General features: G+C 40.1%; 1 protein-coding gene across 1 annotated transcript; it reads right to left on the bottom strand.

The window, feature by feature from the left end:
* Positions 1–6214: 6214 nt before the first annotated feature.
* Positions 6215–10877, bottom strand: LOC308375569 (sphingomyelin synthase-related protein 1-like; the record flags this gene model as incomplete). The annotated part of the gene is made up of 6 exons (XM_080851733.1): positions 6215–6519; positions 7350–7500; positions 8439–8556; positions 9414–9509; positions 9731–10120; positions 10627–10877. The coding sequence occupies 6 exons, from the start codon at positions 10875–10877 to the stop codon at positions 6215–6217; spliced, it is 1311 nt and encodes a 436-aa protein (XP_080707859.1).
* Positions 10878–11398: the final 521 nt, after the last annotated feature.

Raw genomic sequence — 11398 nt, 5'->3', positions numbered from 1 at the left:
CAGTCCCCCTCGGTAGTGCCTCAAACAGGGCGAACGTTCTCGCCCGTACGTAACGACATCATTGCTCTTTCTATCCTCCAATCAGTGCAGCCCAAACGACCAGACATCGCTGAGCGGAAATAAAGGTATGGAGCAAGAAATGAGGGAGGGGCTGGAAAGGTTTCTAGAAACCAGGAACTAAGCGCCACCTGCTGTACAACAGGCCTTTGGTTCATAAAGGTGTGTCGAGATGAATGCAAGTAGACCCAGATTTGCATCCAAAACAGAATCTTGCAAGAGCCTGGAATATGATACGAAACACATTCTCTCACTGGTACTAATATCTAGTGATTGCACACACCACACTTTCTCATTAAAAAAAAATTGTGATAATCTGAGGTTAAGATAAGCAACAAAAGCATAACAAATTGGCCTACTTTGCCGTAAAAACATTCTACTCTGCAGATGTGTTAATCATGACAAAAACTAACTAAGCCATTAGCAAGCACATACCCTCTCACAACTGCACCAACACCACTGCTAAAGTAGAAAGATTTATATAATATCATAAAACGAAGAGTAGAGAGTTATTGTTGGAGAAATTAAAAATGTAGATTTGCTACAAACATTTGAAAATAAATTGTATTGAGGGGACAAGCATATCCTCTGAGAATAGGTATCAATTCTCACCCCCTCAGGTTGAGAGCAGGCTGATAATGGACCACTCAGAACAACCATATAGGTGCCATAAGGATGATATTGAGGTTTAAGTTTACTTCATCTACATCTCAAAATGTATATGTAAAATAAATATAATTTGTACCATGAAGGCCCGGGATTGTAGGACATTACATTTTTTAAATATGAGGATATCAATAATGAAATTAATAGAAATCAATAGTGATTTCAGACCAACTTAAAGGAATTTTTGGTGAGGCTTCTTCATAGTAAGTAGGCTTAGGTTGGTGGGCCAGATACTAACTATTTGAATTAAATATGACATATTTTCAATCTGCTGCTAATACTGACAGGTCGGTCAAGTACAGAGCCTGTGTCATGTTTTCCAACATTTAGTGAAATACATTAAATGGATTTGCCTACATTTAGCACAGTTATCAATCCAGTTCACTACAGGTATGTATGTGAGGGATCACTGTCCTAATTGTCATGTTTTTCAGAAATGTTTTTTGTTCTACAAACAATCATCAACGCTACTCTACATTTACCTCAACATTCTACTCTTTCTTTCTGATTTTAATTTCTTACCATTTCTCAGTCTCCGTATTATATTGATGCAGTTGAAGGTGGATGTGTTGTATGTGGCCACTAGATGAAGACATTTCCTTAACGTCCTTAACTCTAGAAAAGGCTACCTGAACACTTAATGCTATTATACTAAAAGGCATGCTAACCTATATCTTAGTAGAATAGTAAACACAGTCATGTGAATTATGCAGAAGGGAATACAATTCCACTCTTATCTGGACCTCTTCTCAGCTCTAGCACACAAACACAGACACGCACACACACAAAAACACACACAAATTGGTGATTACAATAAGCGCACAAACTAGTTTATGATCACAGTTGTGTTTATGGAAGGTTTTGACACATAGATGAATTTTCAAAGCAATGATGCACAATAGTATGAAAACATAAAAAGTGTAAAGAAAAAGGCATGAGAATATATGATCGTGATTCATATAGTCATTACAACACTCCCACCAGTACATGCAACAGATGGGTCGGACTTAAGCACTAGTTTAGATGTGCAGGTCTTCTTATCCACTAGCAGCTTGCAAGCTGGAGGGCTCTGGACAATTTGAGGGATTCTATTGAGAGAGCAGAGAATAAGAAACATGTAAATATTAGTGCTGTCAGTTTAACGCGTTATTAACGCCGTTAACGCAAACCCATTTTAACGCCGTTAATTATTATTATTTTTTTTAGATTAACGTTCTTTTTGTCCTCCCAAACTGTCTAGTAGGCTAACGTCACGTTTGAGTGAATGATGAGCGCGATACGGCGGAATGGATGATAAAAAGCTTATGTATAGAAAGTTTACCTTTAAAAGTTGTGTTGTGCAAAAGAAGCGAGCTTCACTGTTGTCTGAAAATGTCAACAGGCAGCTGGTTGAAAGCACAGAAGTAGTTGGCTTACCTTTTATTGGTAACCTAACTGTTACGGTTTATTGTTTTTGAAATAGGAGGCCTGACTTCTATGTTCACAGCAAACTTGAAAAAAAATATATTAAGCACTATAGGCTGAGTCCTTGTTTGTGCACTTTATAATCTTATTTTGTACCGCCCTGTTTGGCAATGTTGTTTTTCAATAAAATGAAACATTGCTTAAAGCAAGCCAATCCACTTTTCCATGTTGTTAAAAGCATTAAAATAAAATAAAAATGATGGAAAAAAATAATTGAAGGGACATTTAGTATAGATACAAATTTGCGATCGCGATTAATTTTGATTAATTTAATCGCGATTCATTTTGAGTTAACTATGACAAAAATGCGATTAATCGCAATTAAATATTTAAATCGCTTGACAGCACTAGTAAATATCCCTCATCCTCAAAGTAACCTTACTGCTTACTGCTTCTTCCCCATGGTATCCATTACACCATTACAGCCTAAATGAAACCTGTGATTTTGTCTACATTGCGGACAACTATACACCCTTACTGCAAAGCATATATTAGTTAGAAGTGTTAGTGAGAGGAATGCTAGTTGTATTAATGAGAGAATGGTACAATTATATTTGTGTTTCTCTGTTGATTTAAGACTTTACAATCTGGTCAGCCTACAAACACCAACCCAGATACAGATTTCTAACCCTAACCCTGTTACTGGTACTGGCTACTACCCTTGTCTGTAACTTGGCTTTCTGTAAACATGATTCCCAGGGGGGTTTGACTCACTGGTTGCAACAACTTGCGCCATACTCTGAGCAGGAGCAGTGATAGCAGCTCCCAGTGTTCCAATCAGAACCAAATGGATGGAGATCCCCTTTGGCATCCTGGCAACCTGAGTGAGTGCATAGGCAAGTTAGAGCTGACATAGTAGTCCAATCTTAATAGCACACCATTGGAGAACATAAAGACGTACTAGTCCACTCTTAATAGCACACCATTGGAGAACAAAAAGACGTAGTAGTCCACTCTTAATAGCACACCATTGGAGAACATAAAAAGAAACATGGGCCGTCACAGTTCTTGCAGCAGAATGCAATGGATATGTTGCCCTGACAGGTATTGCCATGCTTTAGTCTTTGTTTACACAAAAATATAGACCAGTTGCTGACGTACCTGTTGGTAATTTGTTTATGTCCGTAATGGTTAATGGCTCAACATAGCACTGGGCATAAGACACAGCAATGACACAGAGGAAGGTGCACAGTCTGAGAGCATCCTATGGGAAAAGAAAGAAGTCAGAAAAGGTTCTTGAGTTAAGTTGTGTCCCGGAAAGCGTTGGATAGTGTTTTGCAAATCAAAGCAAGAGATATGACTGAAGTAGAGAATAGAACAAAATTCTAATTATTAACTTTTCTCTAGTGCAAAATCTATTAAAACGCATGACCTGCTCAAAAGACAAATGAGAATAGACGGAAAACAAAAATCAGAAATCAGATTAGATGACAAAGTATGGTTTTCTTACCATGGTTGCAGTCGAGGGGAGTTTTCTGTGGATGTGTTGGCGCTGAGTGCTGATGGTTGTGTGGTACTGTGATGCAGTCCATCAGTCCCATTTATACCTCTTCTGATCCCTCCTTCCAATAATGTTTGCCATGTCAAACCCTTAAAATAAACAATGTCCACTTCCAGAAGTGAAATAATACTGACCTTCTAGTCTCTTCTACTCGTCTATTTGTTTAACCCAAAGGTGTAGGTGGAGGAGAGTAAATAGAGGGGAGTAGTGCTCATTAATGAGATTAGATGATAAGAAATTAGATGAATTGAATGTGATCATTTGAGGGAATATGGGAAATTGGGTCAGTGATAAGATTTTAGTTGATTGATCGATCTTGGTAAGTGATACATTAAAAGCAAAAACATACAAATAAATACATTGATTTTAGAAGTGAAGTCAGGTTTTATTTGTCTACAACATACACCTAGAGAGAATGACACATTCAGTTATACCCCTACCAATTATCTAGGTGTTAGCTATCGCTAGTGTTTAACTGTAGTATGTGTAGTACACCACTGTTGAAGAGTTGCCTTTGAGAAAATTATTTATACAGTCAATGTTATCTTGAACTCTTATTTGGTTTATGACTGTTCATCACAATTGCATAATGAAAAACAACCTAAAACAAGTGCAACCATCAGGGCAGTCAGGACATTATTTTTCAATTTGTCAAAACCCGTGACTCATAATGATTTCTCATTGAGGAAAGATATCATTGTGAAAATTCAAGTCCTCCATACATTTAAGTTGCAGTCAAAAGGTTGTTGATATTTGAGCTCAACAGCCAACAGCTCACACCCCTCTCTTCCGTGCTCCTGAACCTAGGGTTGATTCTGGCTCGGTCGGAGCCACTATGTTTCCAATTTACAGGAGGGCCAGGGCCCACACAGGGGCCTCAGTGGTTCTCCACAGGAGGGCCAGGGCCCACACAGGGGCCTCAGTGGTTCTAAACAGGAGGGCCAGGGCCCAAACAAGGGCCCTCAGGGAGCAGCAAAAGGAAATAATTTAAAACGATTGAAATACACAAACATTTGAGATTAGAATAAGTCATGAAACAATATGCATTCATATTTTAGTTGTTAAGTGAATTGTGGCTCCCATCATCTCTCAAACTCTGACACATATGGAAGTATTGATAAATGAGGCCCATTACAAAATGCTTCAATTCAATTATGCATCTAACATAAATAATACAAAGAAGTTAATATCATACAAAACTAGCCTTTTTACGGTCAGGGGATGTATGGGAGTAGGAAAAAGGGAATGAAACATTCAGCTTGTGATATTGGAGGATTACTGGAATGACAAAAGTTGTTTTTGAATGATTTTGAGGTCAAATGGAATAAGCTTGACTAACTGCATTGGATTTTGGAGTCTGTCCAGATGGAGTTGCAATGATGCCGTCAGGAGCAATTCGCTGAATTAAAAAAAATAAGTGTTTGGGGTTTGAATCACTGACTGTTCCTTTAATCCTTGGCCTTTATGTATGTACATGTATGGAGAAGTGTATATTTTTTCAGCCATTCTCTTACATTCCTAAATACAGAGATCACCTTTATTTGCATTTTGAAGTGTATGTGTATTTTCTACTGTAAATATCAGGAATATGGTTAACATGAGTACCTATTATGGTGTGTTATGATGGGCTTTTCACAGCTTCTATGTGTTTACTGTGTTGGAGGACAAGGGGATTGACCAATGAAGTTCACAGAGCAGATTACTTTTTATTTCATCTTATTTTTTTATTTTCTATGCTGCACATTGCTTAAAGTTAAAATAAAATCAAATAAATACTTTTGTAGCCTCACATATTTCATAAAAGTTCTCAAGAGTCCTTGGATGAGAATCCATAAATATTACAAAAATAAATAATATAATTCCAAGCCCACATATTTGTCATGGTTATCGACAGGGTTCAAATAAAAGTATTATATAAGGGATGTACAGCAGTGCCCACAAGAACTGCTGTGGATAGCCCAAACCGAGGCTATAAGCTCACACCATATTACATGTACATACACACCCATGATGAAGTTTAATTTATAAATTACACACAATAAGACATGAACAACGATAAATAATAATAAAATAAAACAATTAAACAATACTGTAATACAAATTGTGTGAGACTCTCTCTTGAATAAACCGGTTTCTGCCGTTTTTTTCTTTTAACCTTCAATGGACGATGGCACAATGAGAAATAAACATTTGTCCCTTTTCCCCTTGCTTTGATAAGTCAACTATAACGGAGTATGACAAGGATGGAGGAACATGAGTCACATATTAAGCACCACAGTGTGGAAAGGCTACTTAGAATGGCACAGAATTTAAAACTTGTGAACCATGTATTTTATACCATAACCATATAACCATTTAAAACATTTCCCGGGGTGTAAATCACAGATAACTGAAACCGTGTGTGACATTAAGTATGTGGAAAAAACATTGTCTGTCCATACACACATTCAGGTTTCACCAACCAGTCCCATCCAGTCCAATCCAGCGTTCCTGTCTGACACACCAACACACCCTTTCCTTTGTTCTCTAGCCAATGATTATCTTCAGAAGATGTGGTCTGGAGAACGGCCAGCAGAACCTGTTGGGCACAGGCCCGTCGACATTGCACTCAAAGAAGGAGAAGAGGGGGAACCACACCCGCGCCCTGCGGCTCCTCTGGTAGGCCCGTGTGTTGGCCAGCGTGTGGTAGTACAGGAACAACCGCGTGGTCAGGTAGAACGCCACAAACACGTCGATGGAGTAGTGCTCATGTGCAGCAAGGATAAAGAAGATCCCGAACAGATTTAATACCCAGGACACAGTGTGGACGAAATACCAGCCTCGTGGAGTGTCTGCAATGCACACACACACACACACACACACATAAATTATATATGTATTATACACAGAGTGTTAATGTTACATAGAAAAAAAACAATCTCACACAAACACACCTAAATTCATATACACACTGTAATATCTCCAGTGGTTCTGGAGATGAATGAAGGTTTTAGGTATTGTCTGCTATGATGGGATGCTCTGATGCAATAACATGTCTGTGGCATTGTCCTCGCAGCTGGTGGTGTTGCAAACACTTGTCCACAGATAAGACTAATTCATCAGACCTTCCAGCCAGATCTAGACTTCTAAACACTACATGATTCACAATAAAGCTTATTTTTCATATTTGTACATGTACTACTGTTAACTCACAGTTTAGTCCATCCTCAAGGCTAAAGGGCAGCTTAGGCTGTATATTCGTAATCAACTTCCCTGTATTGCCACATGTCCCCTGTATCAATTCAACATGTACCGTTCATAAATCCCATAAGTGATCTGAAGTGGTCACAAACAGGATCCACAAAATCTAACATCCTAGACGTCGGACATAGGCTGTTAAGTTCAGACGTCATTATTGACACTTGAAAAAGCTAGGCTGCTAATACAAAAAAAGACAGAACATTTAATTTTGAATGTGCGTAATAACAATTATTTGAAGGAATACATGCAGACATATAATTCATTTGAGACTAGAGGGAGGTGCTGTTCAGTTCCTCACATATGCCACACACACACACACACACACACACACACACACACACACACACACACACACACACACACACACACACACACACACACACACACACACACACACACACACACACGCCAGGATACATACACTCAGTAATGAAGAAGTTGAGCATGGTGAGGACCACGGTGTGCCCACTGAACATGTAATCTCCACAGGTGTGAACTCCAGTCAAAGTCATCCCCATGCCTGACCAGATGGTCAGCGCTCTCTGCACCTTTCCCCAGTTGTCAAGATCCACCTGTACACAACACAGATATACACGCAATCATATTATCGCTAACAACAAGGCATGATATGAGTGTAAAATACCTGTATACCTGTGTAATACCCTGTATCAGTGGATTAAGAAAGTTTCCAGTTACACATACAAATGCCATAGCCTTTTAAACTTGCCTAATTGGATAGATGAATATGGAACTTAAAATCCTATATGTCTGAGGATGACAAAATAAACCTTAGGGTTGGTTCACAGAGCTGGGATGGACTAAACATGCTATTAAAATGCTATTTTGACCACTTCAAATCCAAATGATTGCCTGTCTGTTAAGAATTCCAACTTTTATCTGATTATTTTATCATTCAATTGCACTGCACAAGCTGTACAGTCAAGCACAACTATCAGATAATTCTGCCTACTAAGGACACCTGAACTTTGCAGCAGTCCACATTCCAGATCAGATCACAAAGCAAAACGTGTCTTGTTGCCGGGCAACCGCAATGATAGTGACGAATGAGCAATGCAGCCTTGACAAATTTCAAACTCCTTCAGTTAAGCTCTCACTGATAAGAGCGCCTAATTCACACCCTAACTTGTACGGATATCCTCCTGTGGCGTCACTTATCAGTGCTGCGTGCATAAACCTGTACGTAAATGGTGTTCGCACTCGCTTCCAAGATATGTGTGCGATTAATCCAAGCTATTGTCCTCTGTGGACAAATTGATACACAGGTTTGATTAGCCATCATTTCCAGTCAAGTACACATTTAATGTTAATCCCTCAAAAAGCCACTGAAGGTAGGACTGTGGGGTACTTGTGCTTTTCCAGGTATTCGTCATATGTCGGCCAAGGGCCATTAATCAACACTGCATTGATACAAATATTTATGTGCAGTGCAGGTAGCTATGGAAAGTGCCGTGATGTGAGTGAGTGATTGAGTGAGTGAGTGTTGAGGTACCTTTGCTGAACACTGTAAGTGAAGGCCTGGCACCGAGAGCGATGTGATGAGCATGGTGACGCAGCGCAGGAGGAACACAGTCCCCACCAAGGAGCACAGACGGCGGAACAAAATGGACCTAAAAGCCAAACAGCAGACAAGCACACTTGTTTTGTTGCCCCACATGGTTGAATTCTTTGCCTCTATGCTTTTAGTCTGCTACATATAAACATGTCTACTGTTCACCTACACTTCAGACGTATTTATTTAATTATCAGTACTGTTTATTCTTAGGACTCTTAACAATTTTAGTTTATGTCCTGTTTTAAAGCGCCCTTGAGGTTTTGAGAGGTACTATTCAAACAAATGATATCACAGGAAATGGATGTAGACACTTTGTCAGTGCGTGGGCTCACTGGGAACAGAAATCCATGACTGACATTGCATACACTTGAGTCATAACGTCCATATTATCTACCTCATTTTCACCACTGCAAAACATTTAAGTATTAAGGTTAATGGTTCTGCTAAATATCTTTCAAATCAAATTAAATGACTGTCTTGAGGCAAAGCGTAAAAAACATCTATAGGCTGAACACAAACTATATTGAATGAACATCACTTGAATATTAGGGTGAACCCACCCTAAGCAGGGTCTTAACTGGAGCTTAACAGCTCTTTACTCTGCAAATAGAATCAGACCTCACTTCAGAGGCGGTCTGATATTTCATTATAGCCAGTTCACACAAAATATCAAAGGTGACACAAAGGCGGATCAAATGTCTAAACCCATGGGTACATATTATGCTGTGATGAAGGTTGTTATGTTTCTCCAATAGGCTAAATCCTTCTACAGCTAGTTTTAGAGTAATTTCCCACGCCTGATCTGGACATGAACTTGAATGTAGCTACAGAGGACACACACATCTGTGCAAAAATACCTATGGAGGTGTATTGGTCCTAAAGAAAGTGTATAAAATGCAGACACAAATGTACCTGTGCTTATGTAATAGCAGTACCAGGATCCACATGGTACAAAGGGTTAGTCCACATGCTTCAGCCATGGCGAAGGCCCATGGGATTCTGGGTACACTGTGGAAGATACAGATGCCATGAGAACTTTGGCTCCTTCAGAACACACACTGATTGCAAATAACTTTGGCAGAGGTCTTTTTTGTCTGTAACACCATTCTCATAAAGAACTCCAGCAAATACAGTTTATTTCAAATTCCTAAACACTAATAGCTGGGCATCCTTATAACATCCTTGAAAAACCAAGCAGCTCTTTGAGCTTTCCATGCACACATTCTTACCTGTCCAGGAAAATATCAGGAAGGGGAGGATATGTGCGCATATCGGGTACCCGCTCGTGTACAATCACCATGACGAAGGCGGTGACACCACAAACAAACACGAAGTAGACAACACTGAGGGCCGTCTTCCAGTACTCAGGATCTAACTCTTCATCCTTCCATTGCCCGTTGGACAGATCCCAGGCCTCTGGGCTTGGACTGTGATGATGATGATGATGATGGTGCCCATTAGCCTGGCAGGGTACCTGCAGTCTGGACACTACGGTGCCCTCGCACGCCCCTCTGTGTTGGGGTCTTCCATGGCACTGCGTGGTGGTTCCCAGTGAAGGGTATCCATCTGAGTGGGTCAGCCCCAGATCCTGCATGGCCGAAGGATTCTTGCTCTGCAACCTGTGTATTGAAAATGCTTTTTAAACGTACTTCAAAACAACACACCGTGGATATTTTATGAGCCAATTACTCACAGCAGTACAATCTTCCAATAAATATTATCTCTCATTCATTTTGATTGCTGTGCTGGAATGGCCTGTTCTGCATGTTTTTGCTGTTGTTACTTTTACCTTCATGTCTCTTATGTTGAATTATTTTGCTCTTGTTTAGTATTGTTAGTAAGTTGTCCTGTTGCATTGTTTACAGATTACATAGGCCTTGATTCGGAGCTAGTCTGTGGTTTCAGTGTCTTTCAAATGTGTTTCCTGTGTTGTAAGATTGTATACCAATTACAAGGTCTCAGAGCACAAATGCTCCAGGAGGACAGCTCTGACAACAGATGCAAAAATGACCTGAGCTCTGAGGCCCTGAAGGAAATCTCCCCGAGGGCCCAGTCCATTTGCCTAGAGCCAGTCAAAGATGACGCGCTCCATCTATTGCATTGTTTATTGGGCGGCATACAGTACCTGTGCACTGCCATTATGATTCTCTTAATATCCCCCAGCACGGTCATCTGCAGGGGAGGCTTGCGCAGGTCATCCTCCCTCAGGCTCAGAAGACTCTGGCCATCCAGACGGTGTTGGTCGCACAGCATTGGCACATAGTCAGGGAAGCCCTCCGCTTCCAGCCACCGGCCCACCTGCTGAACACTCCAGCTGCTCACGTCGCCATCGACCTGAAGAGCCATTTCCCTGAGCACTGCAGAGAAGTCCAGCATTACTCTACTATACAGTATATTACCATCATGTTGATGTCAGTGTAGTGTCCATCATGGAAAATGTAATGAGGGGGGAATTAACACATTTTGTATCAAGGATATAAAATCAAGGATATCAAATCCTCTACGGCTGCTGAAAGCTTAGAGTGATTTGAAAAACAATCTGACAACATGGTGTCAGTAACTGCTTTTGAATGTACAAACCGACGTTCTCAAGTTGTGTTTCACCTATAAATAACTGCTAACTAGATAATATTATATTATATAAATATAATATTATTACAAATAAATCCTTTGAGACAAAACTGGATGCTACAGGTTAACTACAATTTCATGTGGCAGTCATTGGCTACTGTTGCCTTGTTTCATGTGACTGCTGGTAGCTTACACTGCCCCCAGTGGCCATCAGAGGCCATAGGCTCTCTCAGTGCCACACAGTAACAATACAGCAGACACACACAAACAAACAGCCAGTGTAACCCATTTCTCACAAGGTGATCCATCCACCTCACTGTCACCAA

This window comes from Sprattus sprattus (genome assembly GCF_963457725.1).
Source record: "Sprattus sprattus genome assembly, chromosome: 14".
Taxonomy (NCBI): Eukaryota; Metazoa; Chordata; class Actinopteri; order Clupeiformes; family Clupeidae; genus Sprattus; species Sprattus sprattus.
This window is presented reverse-complemented; position numbering and strand designations above follow the sequence as displayed.